Source organism: Urocampus carinirostris, chromosome 5, assembly GCF_059441175.1.
Source record: "Urocampus carinirostris isolate Australia breed hairy pipefish chromosome 5, RoL_Ucar_1.0, whole genome shotgun sequence".
Lineage (NCBI taxonomy): Eukaryota > Metazoa > Chordata > Actinopteri > Syngnathiformes > Syngnathidae > Urocampus > Urocampus carinirostris.
Window position 1 is genome coordinate 46,583,326 of NC_142353.1, and position 25,211 is coordinate 46,608,536.

Here is a 25,211-nt window from a genome sequence, read left to right on the forward strand (position 1 = left end):
CGAAAGCAAAACAGGAGCAAAAACAGAGGCAAAAACGGAGATTCACAGGGCTTGGCAAAACAAGAGCAAAAACACTGGAAAAACGGAGATTCTCAGGGCTTGACGTGTCCAAACAGTGTTCCGCAGACGCTCTGACAAAAGGCGACTCACAGGACAGCGTTTAAGTAGTCACAGGGAGCAATCTGTCAACATGTTTCAGCTGGTGTCCATGGGAGGGGCCAATTGGGCGCCCTGGCAACCGTGACACATATAGGTTTTACATCAGGGGATGGTGTAACAATAGTCCGAGGTTTTGGGACCAAACTTGAGTTGGTTACTTTTCAAGAGACCAGAATTGTCCAGGTTCTTCAAGAACAGCATTCAATGGACTTCGGCTGCGTCTCGGATTGGGATTTGAGGCCGATTTGACAGAAACGGCGAAGGGTTAGGAATCAGATGAATCCATTCATTGATCTTTAAAATACTCATCTGTTGCTGCCTTAAAGATTTCCCCAGTGGCGGAAGACACCCCCATGCCCTCTCCCACGGCAAATACCTTTAATCCGAATCTTCGTCCCGGCATGTAGAATAGCCTGCGGCGGGTCGGTGTGCTTGGAAATAGAAACGCCAAATCAGAGTGCTAGGATTTCAAAGTCTTTTTATTCTTTTCACTGGCAAATTGCCACATCAATTCTTTCCGAAAGTTCAATTCCTACAAAATAAGTGCGGGGAATGTCCACCTTGAGGTTCCGACAGAGGGAATAAATGAACCTCTTACGATGATATCAGTGGCGTTATGATGGCGTTGAATGCGGGATTTCTCCACAGCCTTCCATATCAACATATCAAATTCAAACATGTACATTTTTTTTCCTACAGATACTAATACAGGGATGTCAAACTCAGTTTGGCCCCGGGGCCGGATCCGGACTTTCTGTTCTCGGGTGGGCAGGAACAGTTAAAGAAAGAACTCCAAATTTTTAACTTGGTTTTTCAGTTTCGTCATTCAGCCTAACATTAGTAATCTACCTTACATATCATAATCAAGTATATTAAGGGATCTTTTCTATAAGCAACCACATTTATTCACACACAATTATCATTATTTCAGCAGTTGACTGAATGCAGTTTCACACCTGAACCGATATACCACGCTATACAAACTCCACACTGCTTTCTAGAGGCTGGGGGAGCATTTAGTTTCCTTTCATTAAAAAAAAAAAAAAAGACCTAAACCGGGGGACTCCAACTTTTTCCAAGCTGAAAGCGACTTTTTTCTAAAGTATTAGCACAAAAGGAAGCCAGTTTGATATGCATTTCTACAAAATGACCAGTTATCTTATTAGTACTATGTTGATACTATGTTTCAAACCCTAACTCCGGCCCCAAACTCAGTCAGGAACACTAAAACCGGTTTAAAACCCTAACTTGGAGCCCGAATCTTTACTCTTAACCCAAGCCCTAACCCAGTTTCAAACCGTAACCCTAGCTCTAAACTTATTTCGGAACCCTACATTCAGTTTAGAACCCTTCATGAAGCTAGAACCCTATTCCCTAACTCTAAACCTACACCTACCCTATTCCAGACCTCTAAATTCAATTTAATACTCTAATAAGGAGCCTAAACCTCAGGTTTCTACCCCTAGCCCCAATCCCGTTTTGGAACCATAAGTTTAAAAGCCTTAATTGAAGCCCAGTCATAGAGTGTAACCGGAGCCCAAGACCTAACCTAAGAAACATGGCAACCATTTCAAGCCTTTACAAACTCTTCATCTAACATTTTTCAAACGCAGCAGTGAGCTTTTTCTAGAACAGGCCTGCGGGCACCACGTTGGAGACCCCGGACCTAGAGCCTGGCTTTTAATTGGACATACTTGGACATTTATGGCAGGCCGTATTAAATCCTCAGAGGGGCCGGATCCGACCCGCGGGCCGTATGTTGACGGGGCGGTTCTAAACCCAGATAATGCACAAATCATTTAGCGAACGGGATTCGACAGTGCAGAAAGCTTTAGTAGTTTTTGGAGACGCAACATCTGGGCCAGAGGTTGAAAGCACCTCCATCTTTCGCATGGACCAGTAGAACCAGTGGCACGTGCTGGTGCAGGGTTTGGGGGAAGGGGTCGTCGGTTAACATTCACAACTCCAAATCACACTCAAAAAACGAAATATTTTTGGTGATTTTGTTTTTTTTTCTCTCTAGGTTTCCTTTAATATACCATCTTCATGCGTGAACGGAGATCCTAAGCGGAGCTCTTTGGGGTTGGTGCCCCTGAAGCACCTTGAAGACATCTACCCATACATTCAAACAAACAGCACTGTGCACGTCTTCCTGACCAAACAAGAAAATGAACCGTCACTGGATTTTTTTTGGGAGGCTCCTCGAGGGAGGCCATGCTATGTTGCCACCACTGGCCTACTACTTTCCCATTATACCATTTCTCCATTCACTTTTTGCTTATTGAAGAACAGCAAAGCACCATCAACCACATTTGCTAATCCAGGGGTCAAGAACCTATTTCACCCAAAAATTCAGATAGCCATTACCGTAAATTCCGGACTATAAGCCGCTACTTTTTTCCCTAACTTTCAACCCTGCGGCTTATTCAGTGATGCGGCCAATTGATGTCATTTTTCTAACGGCCGCCAGCGGCGCTCGAGTGTTGCTACCATGAACTGCCCCGTCAAAGCTATATTATTATTGTTAAAGCTTTGAAAACTCTCTCGGTGTAGCGTCTTTCTTTGTAAATATGTGTAACCCATGTATAATATGTATTTGCAACTGTATATTTTTGTAATGTATTTATTTGAGACACTTATTCTGATATGTTTTGCACGGGTGAATGAAAAAGGAGGGGCGGAACAAACGCGGGGTGACGAGTTTAAGGGGGGACCGCTAAAGGTGAGGGACAGACAAGGAAAGAAGAGGGGGTAAAAAGTTGGTTAAAGAAAAAGGAGTTGCGTGAGTAAATGTGTTCATCTGATATATTTTTCCCACCCATCCCTTTGGAAGTATACACTTTTTTCCTTGGATTGCTTTTAACAGGACCCGGACTCTGCAGGCCTGCATCAAACCTTAAGTACCGGTATCATTTTCCCTTCATTTTGGCGGCTGTGATTTTTGGACTGTGGACTTTAATGAAGGACATTTCAATTGCGGGACTTGAAGTCGGGTTTGGGTTAATTTTGTGTTACATTTTTTAATGTGGGTGCATGCGGCTTATATACAGGTGCGGCTTGTGTATGTACAACATCGTTTTTCCTTTTAAAATGTGGTGTGTGCGGCTTATAATCGGGTGTGCTCTATAGTCCGGAATTTACAGTATTTCATTTTTTCTGTAAATAGGGATTTCAAAACAAGGTGCAAGCAGAGCTTTTTTTGTTCACTGACAAAAATCTGCAAACAAAAAGCTCACAGATGTACTCCACTTCAGCGCCTATGCTCTGTTGCATAGCTCTGCCCACCCCTACCGCTTAACCAATCAAATTGTTCCATGTGCTTGGCTAGGGTTTGTGGGCGATTACAGTTGGTTGTGTGGGTTTTTTTCATAAAGTGTCTCAACAGAGAACATAAATGAATTGATGTGACACCTTGACTGCAAACTGTAGATAGAACTGAGCCCTTAACTTTATGCACATACCAAAATTGGAACGCTACGGAGATATTTTATTACCGAGCCATTTGTACCATATATGGCTGGCGAACCATAGGTTCCCGACCCCGGTTCTACTCTTTGCCAAACTTTCTTACGGACACCAAGCCTGGAGGCACGAGAGACGCTTTCTAAATACTCTATAGATGGACTAAGTTGTGCAAACAAACTACACGTGTGGAACTGCAATAAAACTTCACAAGAAGAACAAAGGCTATGTCAAACTCATTCAATATACTTTGATATTCATCTCTAGTTTGATCAGATCTAATAAATACTTCTGATAGACATCTGTAATCTATGTACACGACTGTAGAGGTACGTTGCTTCAAAAACAATAAATAGCTATCCAGGAGAGACAAAAACGGAGGGTCTCCATCGAGGTCCTCCGGTAAATTCAAACTCCTGTTTTAGTTTTTCTCGACGGCGAGAAAATGTCTTCACAACATGAAAATGCTCTCAGCCTTGCTTTGATTTTCTCTATACATAGTGGAATGTTCTTCAGCCCTATAACATCTCAGTAGGTAGACTTTTCCATTGCTGGTGGAACTTCACGTTGAAAATAAGGATTCAGCAAATACACTGGAGGGCAAAATGAGAGGACGATTCCATTGAACTGCTCAACAGTTTAAGGACTGTACCATGCTACTACGACACTTTTTCACAAAATGGATGCCAAAAGTTCACTGATCAAAATAAGAGAACAACAATACTGAAGGTTACGACAGTCAGCAATGAGGAAGCACACTCCCACTGCTCTGGTGTGATTTTGGCTCATTCTTCTTCCGGCCCTCTCCACAGTTTTCTGGGTTTCTTGACCTTCACTTTGGCACAGAGGATTTTCTACAGGTTCTCTATTGGTTTGAGCTCAGGACTCTGAGGAGGCCGTGCCATTCATTCAAGGAAATCTTTAGCTGTTTTGTTGTGTGACACGGATCATTGTCCTGCATGAAGAACCAATTGGGACGAAGGTTCTCATTCACATTTACATTCACTCGGCCATGTAGCTGTGTTAAGAGGCCCATCTCCTGCTGCCCCAAACCATGACACTTCCTCCCCTCCACCTTTCACTGACTTTTGACACACTTTGGGTTTAGGCCTTTCTCCAAAGTGTCGCCTAACATAATGCGGCCCATCAGACCCAAATGCATTCAATTTGCTTTCATCACTGACGTGGACCAGTTTTCCTCTGTCCACACACAAATGCTCCTCAACAAAGCTCAGTCTAGATCTTTGAATCTTCTTCTTCTTATTTATTTCGCCAATGAGAGGTTTGGTCACTGCAGTGTGGGTCTTAAAAGGCGAGACAGATCCCTACTATCTCCAGCATTGAGCAATATCATCCGCAGTGACCTGTCCTGTCTCACATTTGTCTTCCATGGACAACCAGTCTCCTTGGACAACTTCAATGAGTTTGGAGTTTTGTAAAGATGCAATAGGGTTAAAATCACAGATTTGGAACCATCAACTTGTCTTGCTATGGCTGATAGATCTGGACAACCTGCTGCCGGAGGCTTTAGAACAGACCACCGAGTCAGTGACACTGGCCGTTAGAAGGCCAGTTGCCAGATGATAGAGGAACTTAGCACCATGAGCAAGATTAGCACCATGAAGAGGGAGGCACCTGAAAGGGTTCTCAAATGTCAATAGAATAGAATAAAAACTGACGGTGGCGATCCGTAGTTCTAATTTTGTGAACGACGGATCTGGCATTGGTCAGGAACATGCTCGGAAGCGTTGGTCTATGTGGTAGCCATCTTAGCCTAGCAACTAGGCCCGACCGGCAGATCACACAGGGAGATCCCGGTGGTCTCTGTATATCCCTCGGGATGTTCTGGATGTTATTAGGGATAATATGAGGGATAAAAGAACCCTAAAAACAAATAGACGAACTGGAGAGCCTGAAGTCGCTGCCATCTTGGATCAATCGCTGCATTTTTTGGCAAACTACAGCTTTTTTGTTGTTTGTTTTTTGTCCATTCAGTGTCAAAGTGTTGTAGTAACATGGTAAAAACACAGCGGAGATGGCCATTTCCAGAACGATTCCACCGTTTGTAAATTGTTCTGTAATTTTGATCTCCGGTGGAGGCTAAGTGGCTAGTTATAGAAACTTCAGACAAACATATGCCGCATTTCCATTAGCACCAAAACGCATCTCCTTCATTGCTTTTCCATGACGCGAGGCAGGATGGGGATCGCTCTTTTGGGGACGACATGAAACGACTATTGCATTAAGTCATGACAAGGAAAAGTGGAAAAATCTAACGAAAGCTTTCAGATTAAAAAAAAACTTCTGGGTGTAAAGCAGCAAGACGCAGCAACCAACCGGCCAGCTGCTGTCAAGACTAATGTACCGTATTTTCCGCACTATAAGGCGCACCGGGTTATAGGGCGCACCCCGAAAAAATATTTTTGAGTCCTATTTTTGACATACATAAGACGCACCGGATGATAAGGCGCTACAATGGGACCGTGGACAAAACAGTCAGATGGTTCAGTCCAACTGATTACCCCCTTAACATTCCCAAAGCTTGCAAAGACGCAAATACGTGTCGTTGACACGTGCGGATGCGGTGTCCGTACAATGTCACTCAAATGCATCGTTCCATCATTCGGAAGGTTCAAGTCTTGGGATTCAAGAAATGCCAACCATTCCTTAGTTTCTATTTTCTTTTTCGCTCGCAACTTTACTGTACATATGACAATAAACACTTGGAATTGAGTTGAATTTAAAAATAGACACTCCATTCCATCCATTATCTGCACCGCTTATCACAGAAACATCGAGTTTAGTCTGAAACAAGATACAGGGATAATATATATAGCCGGAGTAGCTCACCCAAGTCGTTGTGTTCATAATAATGTGCAGCCGTGGTCCTCTTATATCCGTGAGGGTAGTAAAGCCAGGAGAATAAAATATTTACAAATACAAAATAGTAAAAAAAAATGCTTTCTGTATGCCGTGAGCCACATGCTATACGCATTCATCTTTTTTGGCCAATTGCAGGCTTTGTTTTGCCGTTCAAGCCAATGCCAGCCTGTAAATGATAAAAAGGATCCGCCCCTTGACCTCCGAATAACTTTAGCCAATAGTGATCGATTCAAATGACGATTGACACATTGGTTAGCCAATGAAACGCCGGTAAATAAATCCCAGCATACACCGCGGACGACTTGGCGTTCGGGGGAAAATCGAGTCGGCGGGTGCGAGTTAGTTGGAAGACTTTGCGATTTAATATCGATCCATATATAAGGCGCACTGTATTATAAGGCGCATGGTCAGCTTTTGAAAAAAAAAAAAAAAGGCTTTTAGGTGCGCCTTATAGTGCGGAAAATACGGTACAATCAACAGTGAACCACATTTACAATTCCCATGTAGGGTTTCCCCCAGTACTTCATATGCCTGGCGAGGCTTTTTCTGTAAATGGGACTTCACGATCGTGGAGTTTAGAAACAAAAATCTTAAATCGTTCCTCCTCAAAAATCAGGATTTGTAGATACGATTCAGTGTTGTTGTTGTCTAAAACAATTGTTTACGGTGTCTGCTGTAATTTTATGGCTTCATCTAATAGGGAAATGGACGTTTTCTTTCGGACAATCTTATGCGGGGGGATCTTGATCTAGAGCGGGATCTAAGCTTTAACCCCTTAACGCTTGTTAACCCCTTAACGCAGACCCTTGGTAAACGAGGTCGTGTCTTCACGATGTCACCAGTCACTGAAATCGTATTATTTGAACGTTTAAACTCCGTTTCAAAATATACTCATCGCAAAAACATAACGACCAGTCTGGAACAAGATACCCCAGAACTATAAAGACGGAATATCTGAGCCAAAAGTGCTGGGGAGTTCTACTCATGACACGATTGCCTGCAAATATGGTCTGGTTACAATCGAGAGAGTCCAGTAAAATCCTGACTCCAAAACACACCATAATGCCGACAGATAAAGGAAAAAAATCCGCCTAAAAGCATGCCTGCATCGTTTGACAAGCGTCGTTTCAAAGTTTCTTTCCTTCCATAACTCCCTATTATTCGTCAATATGGCTTTTAGCCTCTGACCTTTTGATTGACACCACTTTCCACCAATTGCAAGCTTCTTTCACCATCCTTTGCCTATCACGGCCTGTATTGAAAAAAACTTCGCGACCTACTTCAGCTTCAAAAACCTCGGTGACCGATTCAAATGTCGATGAACACATTGGTTAGCCGATGAAATTCGCAGACTTCATTTTACGCCATTTCACGGGCCGTATTGAAATCAGAGCCCAAAATAAACGTGCGTCAATGCAACCCGGGATCCATTTTGACGCGTGATTATCACACCAGGTGAAGTCAAACATTTCCGACTCTTTCACAATGTCTAAAAATTGGCCAAAGTAAAATACGCGATGGGAAAGGTTTTAGGGCTGTAAACTGGTCGTCTCCAAACGGAGAGAATAAAAACCTTCTTCCAACTTATAGTACTCAATGTTAGTCGCACTTGCCATGGTTAATTCAGTTTTGAGCGTTACCTTTCTAGAGAGACCAAAACCGTCTATATTCTCCAAAGAACAGCATTCGATATCCTTCGAGTACGTCTTGGATTGGGAGTTTAGGCGAATTTGACAGGAACCTTAAGGGGTTAAACCCCTATCGATGACTTGAGGAATACAAAAGGGGGGCGGGTTCTATTGAGGGTCAAAATAATATGAACATAACGGACGAGTGACTGTAATAAGCCAAGAGCCAGCTGTTGGGCAGCCATGACGGAGTGCGTGTCTTTGAAATCTCTTAAGTGCTTCCCGCAACTCTGGACAGGGCGGGATTTTCAACATTCTCTGGCTGACAGTTGCATTGGACGGAGGGACAAGTGGGACCAGGAAGTGGATCCCCAGGGGGTCCGGAGGTGCATCTAAGACCACGGGGTTGGAGATAAGAGGAGGGCTGATGTTTATAGGCTGCAGGCCAGCTGCTTGGCCCTCTCCTGAGTGTCCTGCAGACGGCGCAAGCTAGCGCTAGCGTAGCCTTCGTCGCTGCAGCTGCTACGCAGACTTCCTCGCTCGTCCCCCGAGTCGCTCACGCTGCTGGTGCTCCACTCCAGATCGCCCAACAGGTAGTCCGTTCCTTCCACGTCCACGTCCGCCTCTTCTGGAGGACACCGGAAACAAAGAAGAAATGAGTTTGTAGTCTGCTGCGGCGCTTCTCATCTGTTTTCGGTCGCACAACCCCGTCGGAAGAAGAAATCCTCTCGCCCCAACTCCCATCCCCCGCAGAATCATTCGTCTATAACATTTCGAAGTACGCCGCAGTCTGCTGCATAACACTGTATCCGGATTTACGTATTAATGGCTGGATAGCTAGATGTCTAGATAAATAGATGTCTAGATAGATAGATATTTGGAAAGATAGATGGATGTCTAGAAAGATAGATAGATATCTACATGTCTAGATAGATGTCTAGATAGATAGATGTTTAGATAGATGGATGGGTGTCTAGATAGATAGATATTTGGAAAGATAGATATATGTCTAGATGTCTAGATAGATAGATGTCTAGTTAGATAGATATCTAGATAGATGTCTAGATAGATGGATGTCTAGTTAGATAGATATCTAGAAAGATATCTAGATAGATAGATATTTGGAAAGATAGATAGATGTCTAGAAAGATAGATAGATATCTAGATAGATAGATGTTTAGGTAGATGGATGGGTGTCTAGATAGATAGATATTTGGAAAGATAGATATATGTCTAGATGTCTAGATAGATATCTAGATCTCTAAATAGATTTTAGATGTCTAGATGGATGTCTAGATAGATATTTAGATGTCTAGATAGATAGGTAGTTTATTCATCCCGTAGGGAAATTCCCACTTCCAGCAGTATCCTTGTGTTGAAAAATAAAATAATAAAATAAAAGATACAGAATACAAAAATACCCAATATAACGTGTTTATATACAGTATTTAAATAGTGCTACGGAAAAAACACGCTGTCATAAAATTTAATATGCAAAGATAGAGGTGGGGTATAATTTGGTCTTTTACTCCCCAGGGTGGAGTTAAAGAGCCTCATGGCATAAGGAAGAAATGATCTCCTCAGTATAAGGAAATATTGACCAACTAACAAAAAAAAACTTTATTAACTGTAACAGAAAAGATTTCAATAGCATCTGAAACTCAAAAATGAAAATCTCGACCTTGATATCACTAAATTTTGGGGAGCCATAGATCTCTGTTGGGACCCATAGATTTTTGAGTAGGCGAGTCCCCGGGACCCATCACTTTTCACAGCTCAAATCACCACCACTGAAGCAAGTTATCACATTGCTCACTGAGATAGAGATTTCATTGATGAATGGTATGCTAGCTGTCCATATTAGATAGATAGAGAGATAGATAGATACTTTGTTCATCCGCTTTGGGAAATTCACATTTCCAGCAGCATCCCTGAGCTGAGAACAATCGAGAACAATCGAAAATAACACGGGAGCTGCTGGAGTGGCTGCCATTCGTGACGGCGCCGGAAGAAAAGATTCAATTTGAATCATGTACAAACAAACAAACAATTGAATCATGTACAAACAAACAAACAAACAAAATATTCATGTTTCAATAAGTGGAGTGTTAATAAAATGGGGGGAAAATAATACTGATATAACCAGGTAAAACTAATTTTAAGTTACCTGTCCAAATGAATGTTGTGCCATCTCACCTTTCCCACTCTCTCTCCTGCAGTTGAAAGAGTGTAGTACTCCTATCACTGGACTACCAGTGTACAGATGATAAATGAAGAGGCATTTGATTGTATCTCTTTATCACACTATTTTTACTTATGGTGCCAGAAACAAACGTTAGACAATGGAGAAAACAGAATCAGACTTTGCATTTATTTATATATTTCAGGACGATTTTTGGATTTCCACTTTCTCAAACATAAGATAATATAATCCTTTATTCGTCCCACAATGGGGAAATGTCTTTTGTTACAGCAGTAAGATAATGAATAACAGCTAAGAGTATAAACAAGTATTTAGAAATATTTAAAAAAAAAACATAAAATTGTGTGATAATAGTGGCAGCGCAGCGGCGCGGCGGCCAGCGCCTGCGCGGCACAGCTCCGAGGCCACGGGCCCAAATGCAGCCACCAACCTCTGTGTGCGGAGCCCGCACGCCCCCCCCCCCCGCGCCCGCGCGGGCCCCCCCCGGGCACCCCGGCCCCCTCCCACATTCCAAAAACATGCACTTCAGGCCAATTGGCCGGTCCAAATTGTCCCTAGGTTTGAATGGGCGAGCGAATTGTCTGTCTCTGTGTGCCCTGCAATTGGCTGGCAACCAGTTCAGGGTGTCCCCTGCCCACTGCCCGAAGATAGCTGGGATGGGCTCCAGCACCCCCGTGACCCTACAGAGGATAAGCGGTGTAGAAAATAGATGGAATGGATAGTGTGATAATAATATGAAATGCAATGCCTTTTCATACGTCATCTGTATCTCTCGTGGTCTAAGGGTAACCACCAGGACCTGGGTTGGATATTACTTCTTTTTTTTGTTGTAGTTCATAATTGATAAAAAATTGTTTATTTTATTCGTCGAAGCCAGATCGAAAAAAAAGCCCACGAGCGTCTGACCTGGGTCGGAGTCGGATTTGTCGTCGGAGACGTTGGAACCGGTGCTGTCCATTCGGATCCTCTCCACGCCGAGTTGCTCCAGGCGTCTTCTCAGGTGTCTTTGCTCTCGCTGTAACTGTTCCAAGGTGTGCTGGGCTCTTCGGTCGCTCTCCTCCAACCTCTGGAGCGTGAAAATAAGGGGGGGGGGGTTCAAAACTGGATTCTCCAAACTAAGTCGCGCTGGAGAATAAGACGCAAAAATGCATCGTGAAGAAGAAAAAAACAAATATACGTCTCACCTGGAGCAGGGGTCTCCCACCTTTTTGAAGACCAGAGGGAACCCACTTTGATATTGAAGGATTTTTGATTTTATTTAACTGACTATAAGGGATTTTTTACAATGAAATACAAATGACATTAAAACACAAAAGATATTCACTGGCTGAGCTGTGGGGCGAGGTCATTGTAGCCTAAACAAGAATGATGTTTACAGAAAAACAACAAGAACGGGGACAAGGGCTGACGCGGGAAAAGGCTGATAAGCTTTGTTGGTGTGAGTCCTTCAGACATGGCGGCGCCTTTCGGCGAGGAGGTGGTGAAGCTGGCACCTGACCCGTCCCAGGGGAGAAGTCAGCACGCCCATGGGAGGGTGGCCGACGCCCCGACGCGTAAAAAGACGGAAGACGGAAGGAGATGGAGAGAGCAGATATGGGAGAGCAGATCGGAGAATGAAGAGAGGCTCGACGAAGACTAATTCGGCTTAATTCGATGGAATTCACTTAGTTGAATACTGTAAGAAAATGAATCTGCCCCCGTGTGGTACCGGGCCCCATAAACCGCAAAACTCCAGGGATCTCGGTACCGGTACTACAAATTTCAAACTCAATGATATCACGAGGTGTTAATCACATCCCATACCTGAGTATAAGCCGCACCCTTGGCCAAATTATGAAAAAAAAACTGATTTATACTCCTAAAAATACAGTACATCATATAATCCACGGCGTGGTCTATGTTGTGGATTATTGGAGTCCAGCTTGACATAAGGAGAATGCATTAAAACGGGAAATTCCAGGCTTGTTTCTCCAGAGTTTAAATGTCAGCGAATGTTATTATTAATCGCCTTGGGCTGCCAAAGAATAACATTCTTCTTGGAGTGGAACATGCGGTTGGAAATTGTGTAACTGTGGAAAATCGAAAGAGGACAAAAACATTCTGTCTGGAAGCGTGGATTTTGAGACAAACACGTGCGTCATCGCGAGGGGGACGTGCTAAGTTATATGAGATGAGCCGAATGAGAACTCTTGTTTGGAACTCTGATGAAGAGAAATAAACGAGCTCTCCCTCTCCCGCCAAGACTTCTCCCCGCATCTTGTTTTACATATTTTGGGGTCTGCTCCGAAATCCACTTGAGGTTTTGATATCTATTCTAATAATGAGGCTTATATAAAGGATGTCGTTTGGTGGCACTTAAGAGTAAAAAAAGAGCACAGGCACCTTGATGTGATCTTTGGCCTTCATCAGCAGACTGAGGGTGGTGTGCCTGTTGGCGTCCGGGCCCAGGGGAACCAGGGATTTCAGCCTCTCCAGACACAGTCGCAGATGCGCCCGCCTGAAAGACGAATCCAGGGTGAGTGAACACAGTGTTGGGCGCGTTACTCTCAAAAAGGCATTAGGGTTACGCCATACTTCTTCTAAAAAGTAACTCAGTTACTCCACTCCAAAAGTAACCTGTTCCAGAGAAAGGCGGACTCACTATCTACGTGAACACGAGGTGGTGTAACCCTGGGCAGAAAGACTTTTGGCCTAGCGTGTGACGTCATCCACTCCGCTGTTGCTAAACTACAACACAGCACCCCGAGGCCATCCTGTTCATGTGTTAATAATCACCACAAGGATACTGCTGGAAGTGTCAATTTCCCTATGAATAAAGATGAATAAAGTATCTATCTATCTATATCTATTGTGAATATGTCTAGATGACGCTGTATCGTGGAGTAAAACCGATAACGAGTGCTATGAAGCACAGGGAGGAAATGTCAAACTACAGAGAACAAAAATGACCAAGCATTCTTTTACAAGGTTTTTGTTTTTTGAGGGTACCCGTAGCAGCAAGATGGCGGATGTTTATGTCAGATCCCTCAAGGTGAGCCTCATGATATGTAAAACCAAGTTATGTAAAAAATGTCAACAAAATAAAATACATGCTCATCCCATATTTTTTTTCCACTAGCAAGCGCGAAACAATCAATTCATGTAAATCTCTTAAAGGGAAATCAACGAGTCATTCTCTTAAAATTGTCTCTCTCCATTTCAGTTTGGCTCATTTTAAAATGGTGGTTTTCCAAACGCTTGGAACAACTTGATTTATGACCCCGTTCGAGCTGCCAGCATCAGCTAATTGTTTCGATCGTTGGAGTGAAAATCCCATCGATCGACCGGTGCAAAAACGTTTATGCTAACGAGACCTTTACCGAGTTATTCATCGACTATTAACGTTTCTAATCCGCAAAACGAATTCATCAAATAAACAATAGACGCAAATAATGAATCCTGCTGCTGTGTGGCCTATGACATCTTAATCCAGTGGTTTAAAGGGAGGGCCCCCCGTGGGGAAGGCGCCCGGCTCCGGCAAGGTTGGCGCGTTTCACATCGGAAACTTTTGTTTGTTTTGTTTTGAACCTTTCCAGATTCAAGTGCAATTGCGCCTCCGCTACACTAGAGGAGCAGTGGCGCTCTCTTTCGTTTACGTTTAGCCTCCATGTAGCACGGAGTAAGAGCATTGAGTAGAAGGTGTGGACACAAAGTAGAGTGGACCCTCAAGTGACCGCATGATGTTTTCTCAGAAACCCAAAAGCGAAGACAAGGAGGTTTGCCGTAGCGCACGTAGGCTTCACTGTGACCACAGAGGGAGACTGACTGTGCTTGGTATGTTAAACGTGTTGGCGGCGGACAGCATGAAGCCGAATCAATTAAGACCATACACCCCATATAAGCTCAAGTTTTTGGGAAGCAAAACATGCTGAAAGGCAGAGATTTGTGTCACGGGTTGTCGGACAGACCCAAACAATGTTTGCACCAGCTAAGAACATAGCAACAACATAGTACCGTATTTTCCGCACTATAAGGCGCACCGGGTTATAGGGCGCACCCCGAAAAAAATCGTTTTTGGTCCTATTTTTGACATACATAAGACGCACCGGATGATAAGGCGCTACAATGGGAACGTGGACAAAACAGTCAGATGGTTCAGTCCAACTGATTACCCCCTTAACATTCCCAAAGCTTGCAAAGACGCAAATACGTGTCGAGAACACGTGCGGATGCGGTGTCCGTACCATGTCACTCAAATGCATCGTTCCATCATTCGGAAGGTTCAAGTCTCGGGATTCAAGAAATGCCAACCATTCCTTAGTTTCTATTTTCTTTTTCGCTCGCAACTTTACTGCGCATATGACAATAAACACTTGGAATTGAGTTGAAATTAAAAATAGACACTCCATTCCGTCTATTATCTGCACCGCTTATCACAGAAACATCGAGTTCAGTCTGAAACAAGATACAGGGATAATATATATAGCCAGAGTAGCTCACCCAAGTCGTTGTGTTCATAATAATGTGCAGCCGTGGTCCTCTTATATCCGTGAGTTTAGTAAATCCAGGAGAATAAAATATTTACAAATACAAAATAGTAAAAAAATGCTTTCTGTATGACGTCAGCCACGTGCTATACGTATTCATCTTTTTTGGCCAATTGCGTGCTTTGTTTTGCCGTTCAAGCCAATGCCAGCCTGTAAATGATAAAAAGGATCCTCCCCTTGACCTCCGAATAACTTTAGCCAATAGTGATCGATTCAAATGAGGATTGACACATTGGTTAGCCAATGAAACGCCGGTAAATAAATCCCAGAATACACCGCGGACTACTTGGCGTTCGGGGGAAAATCGAGTCGGCGGCTGCTTGCCTTAGTTGGAAGACTTTGCGATTTAATATTGATCCATATACAGTATAAGGCGCACTGTATTATAAGGCGCATGGTCAGCTTTTGAAAAAAATAAAGGCTTTTAGGTGCGCCTTATAGTGCGGAAAATACGGTAAGTAGTAGAAGATCCTTTGTTATTTCCAAAATGCAAAGGAGAAGAAGTAGCAAAAAGAAAAGCCTTCCTCCAAAAGAACCCTGCAGCCCAGACTGAGACCGGACTGCCAAAGTCCAAAGGCCGTTACATAACCCGACGCTTCTGCCTCCTGCCTTGTGACATAACCCATCGAGGCTCATGTTGGTAAGCGTCCAGACACCGTGTCCAATAAAAAAGATAAGGGACTGAACCAACTCAAACGCGGTTGATTCGGGTTAAAGTGCCACAAGGTCACCGTGGCGATAGCTGAGTACACAAGTATTTGGGTGCCATGGTCTGCCCTTTGTGGATTTATACTCCCGGTATTGCTAACCAGGACAGGTTCCCTACAGTTTAAAGCAAGTTCAATTCAAAACTTTTTAAGGCTTTTTTTAACGCTTTTTGACAAAAATCCACGATTGAAACAAACAAAAACAAAAAGAAACAACTATTTCTTGTAGCGAGTACAAAAAACCTGGGACAACTTGAAAGCCATTGCCAAAAACGTTCACCCTTTCATGAAACGAAATGCTATGTGTATTATGGGTAGACCTAAGATGGCCAAGTCTGCTTTAAAAGGCCCGACTGAAAGCACATCGCCGTTTTGATCGTTCCGTTATTGTGGTCAAGCCATGTTTCCATCAGAGTCATTATTAAAAAACAATTGTTAAATCTGACTCGATTTTTTTAGTTCAAAGAAATACTTTTTAATGAAGGCCTTATTTTTAGTATAATGAATTCAATGCCTTTCAAGACTTTTCAAGGATCTGCGGTAGGTAACTCTGTCACGGCGGCTGCTTTCTAGTGGGCACTTCACAGAAACATAACCAGAAACCTGAAATTCAAAGAGTTGTTGATTGCCATTAATAGATAGATGTCTAGATAGAGATAGATGTCTAGATAGATAGATAGATGTCTAGTTGATGTCTAGATAGATATATGTCTAGATAGATGTCTAGATAGACAGATATATATCTAGATAGGTAGATAGATAGATAGATGTCTAGATAGAGATAGATAGATGTCTAGATAGATAAATGTCTGGATAGAGATAGATAGAGGTAGATAGATGTCTAGATAGATAAATGTCTGGATAGAGATAGATAGAGGTAGATAGATGTCTAGATAGATAAATGTCTAGATATAGATAGATGTCTAGATAGAGATAGATAGATGTCTAGATAGATGTCTAGACAGATAAATAGATGGATTAGATAGATTAGACAGGTTAGATAGATAGAGACAGAATTGAGAGCATTGTTAAAGAAAACGATTATACGAGATTATACGAGATAGCGTCCCATGTACAGTATATATAAAACATGCCTCGCTTGTTTAAAACACTGCTGGCTAATCGCTAATGCTAAAACGTAAATGGAAGAGTATTGAAATGTAAAATGAGTCTTAGACAACTGTTGCCGCTTGTTAAATGTAGATTAAATTGCTTTAAATTTTATTTTTTTTCATTCAGAATCTAATTTGGTAGTTACTGATTCAGACAGAAGGTAGTTCTCATGGTTTCCCACCCAAATTCATTCGACATAGCCTCATATTGATGACATCTGAGCCCTTGAGTGTTACCTGTGGTGTTCCGCAGGGTTCAATACTTGGCCCCCTTCTTTTCAGCATTTACATGCTTCCATGAGGGGATATTATTCGCAAGTATAATATCAGTTTCCATTGCTACGCAGATGACACTCAACTCTATTATGTCTAATATTTATCACGAAGGAAGCAAAACTCAAAACATATTTTAATTTTTAACTTTACATTTCAGATTTTTCAATTCATTGATATGGATCATGATGGATCAGTCCAGAAGAAAAATAATATTGACCCACGAATAAATAATGCACTTGGTTTGATTCTAACAAACTATGTTTTATTTAGGAAAAATTGAAACCCACAAAAGAAACAAAAGGCGACGGTTGACACAAGCCCTCGCAGTATTCGAAAACGGGACGGGGAAAGAAATTTGATCGCTAAAACGAAATGATTGATCCCTAAACCCGTGGTTAAGATAATCAACTCATGAAATGATTAGGAATTATTTTGGCGACAAATAGTCTCAAGTATACATACCTGTTCTTCTCCATTTCATTGTGTGTCGACCTGTGGAGAGAAAGAAAAACATGAGCAAGTATACACAATGGATTTCCCTTCTTTTGTGTCATGACCAGTGTTCCCTCTAAGCTGCGTGTGTGCGCACTACCCAGAGCTTTTCCGCGCATGAGAAAATCTAGCCAGCTCACAAAAATCAGGGCTCAAAATTGCTCATTAAGAAGACGATTAAGTCAAAGTTACGGTGCATGAAGGTAAAAATACACAGGTTCCCCTGACACTGTGCTCAAAATGCGGTATTTTGAAGTCAAGGTCGAAGTAGAACAAAGTTGAGTAAAGTCAGTAGAGTTTTTCGAGAACCGGCTTCTTCGGCTCGGCTCACTCAAAGGAACCGGCTCTTTCGGGTCCCAAACAGCTCTTCGGGTTGTTTTTGCTTCTTTAATCCCTACACGGTCAAATATTATGTAAAATTGTGCACAAAATGACTTAAAGAAAGGGGGGAAATAGAACGGAAAAGAAAAAAATACCAAAATGAAAAAGGAGTGAAAAGCTGACAAAAAAAGAAACAAAAGGAAGAGAAAAAAAGAAGGCAAAATTCAGAAAAAAGGCAGAAAAAAGAAAAGAAAGAAACAAAGGAAAAAAAGTAAATAGAGAACAAAAAGAAAAAAGTAACGGCTCGGAAAAAATGAGCACAATGAGATTTTTTTTAAAGGAATTTGAAAAAAATTGAAAAAAAAAAAAAGAAGAAAAAGTTTGTGTTGCATTCAAATCATTTCCAATGATATGAAGTGAATCTTGTTGCCAACAATGTACTTCTACTCAAAAAATGTGATTCAATACAGTCGTGTATCGTGCAACCGACTCAATAAGCCCCCCAAAATGTTAGTATTATGCGACAAAAGATACCAGGAAATAAAAATGGAAATCTCGTGAAAGAATTGTTGTTAAAACAAATGACGTTTGTAGGCCGTACAACATTTAGTCACTTCATTCAAAAGTGAAAAATAATTTTGCATTGTTGGAAACTCAGCAAAATGTAACTTGATGTTTTGAACATGTTTGATAATGACTTAGTTGCCACACTTGGGATTGCCGTTGCTCACTGTTGTTTCAAGCGTTTCTCACCCACTTTGTGTGAACGCTCAGACCCCTAAGGAAAATGACAGGGAACATTGCTCATGAGTGCAGTCTACTGCATACTGCGGGGGTGCAGGAACGAAAAGGAGCAAAAAAAAAACGTGTGGGAGGTTGTGGCACTACCCGTGTGAGTTTCGAGGAAAACCTTCGATGTCTAGATAGATACATGTCTAGATAGACGTCTAGATGGATAGATGTCTAGATGGATGTCTAGATGTGTAGATCGATGTCTAGATAAATAGATGTCTAGATAAGTACATGTTTAGATGGATGGATAGACGTCTAGATAGACGTCTAGATGTGTAGATCGATGTCTAGATAGATAGACGTCTAGATAGGTACATGTCTAGATGGATGGATAGACGTCTAGATACACGTCTAGATGTGTAGATGGATGTCTAGATGTGTAGATCGATGTCTAGATAGATAGATGTCTAGATAGGTACATGTCTAGATGGATGGATAGACGTCTAGATACACGTCTAGATAGACGTCTAGATGTGTAAATCGATGTCTAGATAGATATCTAGATAGATGTCTAGATGTGTAAATCGACGTCTAGATGGATACATGTCTAGATAGACTTCTAGATAGATGTCAGGATGTCTAGATACATGACTAGATGTCTAGATGTGTAGATCAATGTCTAGATAGATAGATGTCTAGATAGATGTCTAGATAAATAGATGTCTAGATAGATGTCTAAATAGATTTTTGGATGGATAGATGTCTAGATAGATAGATGTCTAGATGTCTAGATGGATGTCTAATAGATGTCTAGATCGATGGATAGATAGATACTTTATTCATCCACGTAGGGGATTTATTATTGTTAGATAAAAAAAAAGTGCAGATTCAAAGTGACAATTGTACAGTACAATGTGATCATGGACACAGTAGATGGAAGTTCAGGGTGGTAATAGTCTTTAAGACTGGAGTAGATGTCCATCAGGGAGGGGAGAGGGCAGGCAATGATGAGACCACTGTTTGACATGTTAAAGGTTATCAACACTAGCTTGGTTAGCTCTGTCTCTGAGGTTTATTTAAGATTTTTCTGTTGCTGCACCACTTTTCATCGCACTATTGTTACAACGTTTGATTGGCTGCAATATTGTATTTTTGCATATTTATTCTGCCAGTTTTCCTATTTTCCTCTTCAGAGTCTTTATGGCACGATGTAGCGGGAGTTCCGTGTCTTATCTCATTGCATAAACGTTTTCACTATGTTGCTACGGATGACAAAAAAGGCAAATCTATTCCAAAGCACTCCATTGAGCCGGGCAGAGTACGCATTTTGCCATATAGAGTGTGTGTACATGTAGGAAGTGGGGGGAGGGATGCCTTCGTCTACTCTATGGAATACAGGAGATGATGCTCTCCCGACCACCAGTGGGAATCTAGAGGGGAGGACGCCAGAGAGGTGGGGGGGTGGGGGGGGGGGGGGGGGGAAGAAAAGTGTGGGAAGAAAAAGAGAGATGGAGGGGAAAGGCATATATACACGTGCGCCCATCCCCCGCCACTTGCACGTCAACTCCATAGGAAAAAAAACCACCTCGCCAGTTACGTCGAGCAGTACATTGACCAGTACGTCAACCAGTATGTCGCAGAGTACGTCGACCAGTACATCACAGAGTACGTCGAGTAGTACGTCGGCCAGTACGTCAAGCAGTACGTCGTCCAGTGCGTCGACGAGTACGTCGCCGAGTACGTCGAGCAGTACGTTGCCGAGTACGTCGAGCAGTACGTCGCCGAGTACGTCGAGCAGTAAGTCAACCAGTACGTCGACCAGTAAGTCGAGCAGTAAGTCGTAGAGTACGTCGTAGAGTACGTCACCAAGTACGTCAACCAGTACGCCGCTGAGTACGTTGCCCAGTACGCCGCTGAGTACGCCGCTGAGTACGTCAACCAGTACGTTGCAGAGTACGTCGAGCAGTGTGTCGACCAGTAGGTCGCCGAGTAAATCACAAAGTACGTCGAGCAGTATGTCGCCCAGTACGTCAAGCAGTACGTCGTCAAGTACGTTGCCCAGTACATCGCTGAGTACGTTGTCCAGTACGTCGTTGAGTACGTCGAGCAGTACGCCGACCAGTACGTCGACGAATACGTCAACGAGTACGTTGACCAGTACATCGACGAGTACGTCAACGAGTACGTCGACCAGTACGTCGCTGATTACGTCGACCAGTACGTCGACCAGTACGTCAACCAGTACATTGACCAGTACGTCGCTGAGTATATCACCGAGTACGTCAACCAGTACGACGCCCAGTACGTCAACCAGTACGTTGCAGAGTATGTTGCAGAGTACGTCACTGAGTACGTCGTCGAGTACGTCGCCGAGTTCAGAATCATGATGACTTCAACTATTCTTCATCAACAATGAACTCCAATCAAAGACAAGTGATACGGACAGCTAGCATAGCATTCATCAATGAAATCTCATTGCAGAAAATATCAAAACTTGAAATAACAGCATCAAAGCAGAAGGCGAATTGAAAAAAGGTGCAAGACACACGCTCACTGTAAAGCTGCTAAACAATGAAAGCGCGCAATGAAAATGTCTAAGCTTCAGGTAAGAATGCGCATTTAAAAAAAAAAAATCATATACTTTGCCGTGCTCGCGTGCCACTGCTGGCACGCTTGTATTCAAGACCCAATAAATGACTTGGGAAGCAGTAAAACCGGACATTCTGTTATTATGTAGCTATATTTTATGTTGTGATTAAGGGCTGTGGTAGGTTGGATCCCTCAACTGCAGGGGCACCATTTCCTGTGGTGTGTCTTGGGCAGCTCAGTGTTCCGGTTTGCCCGCGTCCCTGCGTCCTAGACGCATGATTTTTTTCTGGGGACGCATAGTCTCAATCAACGTAACGCAACCTTTTTGACACAAAATTGTCATTATTATCCGATTACTTTTATTTTTAACAAAGATTCATCGCACTCCAAACTTTTGGTCAGGCAGATCCGCCATTGTTGTTTTGGTCTCGCGGTTCCAGTTTTCGTCCGCGCGCCGATCTCGGCCAACGAGATCTCGTTGCTTCGAGATGACGTCATTGTTGTGGTGCTTGTCGTCGAGGGAAGGTGAAAATCAACAAAAAAAATGGTAATTTCTTCAGTGTCAGTAATAAGTCGAAACATAATGCAGAAAGTGATAACAACGGCAATAATTCCGGCACGAAAAAAACGGCGGAAAAAGTCTTCGGAAGATCGCGGAGGCAAGGAAAACACGTGTGTTGAAGCGAACGATTTGAAAGAAAAGAAACAAAAGAATACTCCTAGCAAGAAAAGGACTTTTCTGCCAAAATGGACTCCATTATATTCCTGGTGACGCTATGAGTAGGATGATAATGGATCGGACCTTGAGAACGCATTATAACTGTGGCGGGACAGAAAACCACGAAGAATATATGAACTGAAAAATCTGAAGCGATAACTGTTTTGTATTATCAATTAACTGTGATGATTAAAACTGCATGAATATATAAATAATTCAGCAGTATTATTTTGTATAGTGTACAATATTGTGAACTGAAAAATCTGAAGTGATAACCGCTTTGTATTCCCAATAAACTGTGTTGATTAAAACGGAATGAATGTATGGATTTATATTATATATTTGTCGCCGATTTACAATTTCGATGACACAAAATTTTGGGGAACCATAGATCTCTGTTGGGACCCATAGATTTTTGAGCATGCGAGTCCCCGGGACCCGTCACTTTTCACAGCTCAAATGAACACGGACTGCTTGTTGCAAACTCCGAATGGAAAGGGAAACAAGGAGGCGATCGATTATTTTACCTGCTACTCATGTTTTTCTTGCTTTTGCTCTTCTTTTTCAAACTTTCCCTCTCCCGACTGCTGATGAAAGGCGGCATGGAGGCATAGCCATGTTCGGCTTCTGGAAACACACACATAACAGCAATTATGGTCAGAATCCAAAAGCGGATTCGAAACATGCACAGAGTTCGGGTTTGCTTAGCAGATCGTCATTTCCAGGTCATATTTGAAGGTAAGGTGAAAAACACCATCCATTTTAAAGGATTTGATACGATTGACTCATAATGAAATGAAGATTTTCACTGAGTGGGATTTAGTTGAATGTACAAGGTCAGGGCAGGCTGTTCAAAATGCACAATATTTGGTCTAGGGAATTTTGATGGAGGCGATAATGTTTTGGGAAGCCGGACAGCAAGGCGCTGTGCTGTGAGAACGATGGGCGCAAACAATTCTTTGGCACGCTCATGGGAGGAGCCGAGACGCCATCTTGTGGGGAAACGTGGCCCAAGAAGAGAAAGCTAAAGGACTTCAGGCGGAAGTAGACACTGTTCTCGTTTACAAACAAAGTGTGAGGCACATTGTAAAGCGCTTCCGGAGCCCTTAATTGACTTGAAGAGCGCTATAGAAATGCAGACCATTTACCATCTTGATTATCCTCAAAACGTTTGGAGGCTGACTCCCTATTGGTGTGTGAGGGTGTGTGTGTGAATGAATAAGTGTGAAGCACATTGTAAAGCACTTTGGGAGGTCTTCATTGACTTGAAAAGCGCTATAGAAATGCAGACCATTTACCATTTAGCATCTTGATTATCCTCAAAACGTTTGGAAGCTGACTCCCTATTGGTGTGCGAGTGTGTGTGTGAATGGGTAAGTGTGAAACACATTGTAAAGCACTTTGGGAGGTCATCATTGACTTGAAAAGCGCTATATAAATGCAGACCATTTCCCATTTAGCATCTTGATTATCCTCAAAACGTTTGGAAGCTGACTCCCTATTGGCGTGTGATTGTGTGTGTGAATGGATAAGTGTGAGGCACATTGTAAAGCGCTTTGGGAGCTCTTCATTGACTTGAAAAGCGCTACAGAAATGCAGACCATTTCCCATTTATCTGTAAACTGCATTTTCCTCCCCTCAGCCTGGACAATGATGTCATCCTGAACTGGAATAAACCCCACTCGGAAACCACAACAGCAGGAAAGGAGGGGCTAAAACAAAAACACTGTCTCTGTCCACATTTCACATCATTCTTTAACATAACTCCGAAAATATGACAAAAACGTGAAATGCAATCCGGGAGGGTTGGATTTTGACAGTATTTTCCGATCACATGCAATGAATCAATCAACACACAAGAGGTTCATTTTTTGCATGAAATACGAGATCAACGAATGCATGAAAACGGGAGATGCAGGCATCGTCCTTGTTTCTACATGTTATGTGCACAAACAAGCTCCAAAAAGGGGGAGGGGTGTCGCTGCTTCTTCCCCATGCATAAGAATGTCGAACAATCGAGAATCAAGCAATACTTTCGTTACCTCGTTCCCTGCGATCGAGATACTCGGCGGCTTCGATCAACATCTGCACCATTCCGATCGCCGTCATCTTTCAAAATAGGAAATGAAAACAATGCGATGGGGGGGATCCCTCCTGTGGCTTTTGCACAAGCTGCTCTTGGTCCACACAGAAAGCTTCTCGTTTTATGGATATTCGGGTGAGAAATACAAGATAAAAACAAACAAAAAAAGACAGGCTGGCTTTTGGGTTTCTGGAGAAAATCAGCTGATGTGGTTGGAGTAGCTTTTAGCAGCTCTTGCTAACAACTGTCAAGTCAATGTAAACACGGTCGCTTTTGAAAGCGGTTCGCTTGGAAATATGGTTTCTTCACAACACACGATGGAAGTTGACCAAAATGAGCGCTCCGCGGTCCAAAAGCACAAATAGATGCAATTTTAAAAAGGAGTTTTAAAAGTTCAGCTGCCGACTTCGGGTGAATGTTGCTGGCTGGATGTTGTGCTAGTTCGTCACGTCGGCTAAACGTGTGGTTTAAAAAAAGGCAATCATACGGAAGAGTTGAATTTGAGGAGCCTTGTGAATACTCTCGTCTTCTTTCCCTGGATGACAGCTAATTATTGTAGTCCATAAACTACATTTGCTTCACTTTGGATGGGATTGGTTATCAGCAATAGGAACTACGAGCTTTATTGGCCGCTGGGTCTGTCAATCATCAAAACGGCGTGACGTCAGTTGAAACTGAAGCCCCGGATCCGCCATTTTGGTTCCCGCAACACGGAAATCACGCTTCGGGTAGGACCCACCATGGAAGTTGTTTTCATGGGGACAGCTTAGTCCGCACCTATTGGTCGAATGACAAACCCCCCTCTGATCATTGGCCGGGAGCTGGAATCGTAACGCCCAACTTTGCAAACGCCACGCCTTCATCACGTGCTGTATTGCAGTGGATTAGGATTGGTTTTAGAGGTATACAGTAATCCCCCGGTTATCGCGGTTAATGGGGACCAACCCCACTAGCGAAAAGTGAAAATACGCGAAGTAACGACGCCCCTTCAAAAATGCTTTTTTTTTTTTAAATATATTTTATATTAATATTATTTAGACCTGCAAAGCTCTGAACCCGCGAACGTGGAACCACAAAGTAGCGAGGTCCCACTGCAGTGTGTAATAGTTGACCACTAGATGGCGTGGGGGAAGTCAGCCTATGGATTCCGCTTTGTAAGAGAAATACACAGTCATCTATTTTTTTTAATTTTTAGAATAAAAGCTAATATTGCTGTGATAGTTCATGTTGTACTTTTGCCTAGTATTCATGTTTTTTATGACTTTTTTGGTGCCACTAGGGGGCAACAATGTTACAAACTGTAAAGGACCATATTTACAC

General features: G+C 42.7%; 1 protein-coding gene across 2 annotated transcripts; it reads right to left on the bottom strand.

Annotated features, from left to right (window-relative positions):
- Positions 1-620: 620 nt before the first annotated feature.
- On the bottom strand, positions 621-24,431 carry mxd1 (MAX dimerization protein 1). Of its 2 annotated transcripts, none has more exons than XM_088337011.1 (7): positions 23,851-24,431; positions 22,336-22,435; positions 17,419-17,448; positions 12,718-12,832; positions 11,242-11,401; positions 7,303-8,757; positions 621-7,269 (listed from the first exon to the last, which is right to left on the bottom strand). In XM_088337011.1, the coding sequence occupies exons 1-6, from the start codon at positions 23,915-23,917 to the stop codon at positions 8,564-8,566; spliced, it is 666 nt and encodes a 221-aa protein (XP_088193137.1). In that variant the 5' UTR covers positions 23,918-24,431; the 3' UTR covers positions 621-7,269; positions 7,303-8,563. The 2 variants fall into 2 exon arrangements, with proteins under 2 accessions (XP_088193137.1, XP_088193136.1); XM_088337010.1 differs by having other exon boundaries at positions 7,303-8,760.
- Between the last annotated feature and the right edge of the window lie 780 nt (positions 24,432-25,211).

Excerpts from the sequence above, each read along its gene's own strand:
- mxd1 (XM_088337010.1), bottom strand. The coding sequence starts at position 23,917 with ATGACGGCGATCGGAATGGTGCAGATGTTGATCGAAGCCGCCGAGTAT. Across the intron at positions 22,436-23,850 it reads TCTCGATCGCAGGGAACGAG|AAGCCGAACATGGCTATGCC; the intron begins GTAACGAAAGTA and ends GTGTGTTTCCAG. Across the intron at positions 17,449-22,335 it reads AAGAAAAACATGAGTAGCAG|GTCGACACACAATGAAATGG; the intron begins GTAAAATAATCG and ends TTCTCTCCACAG.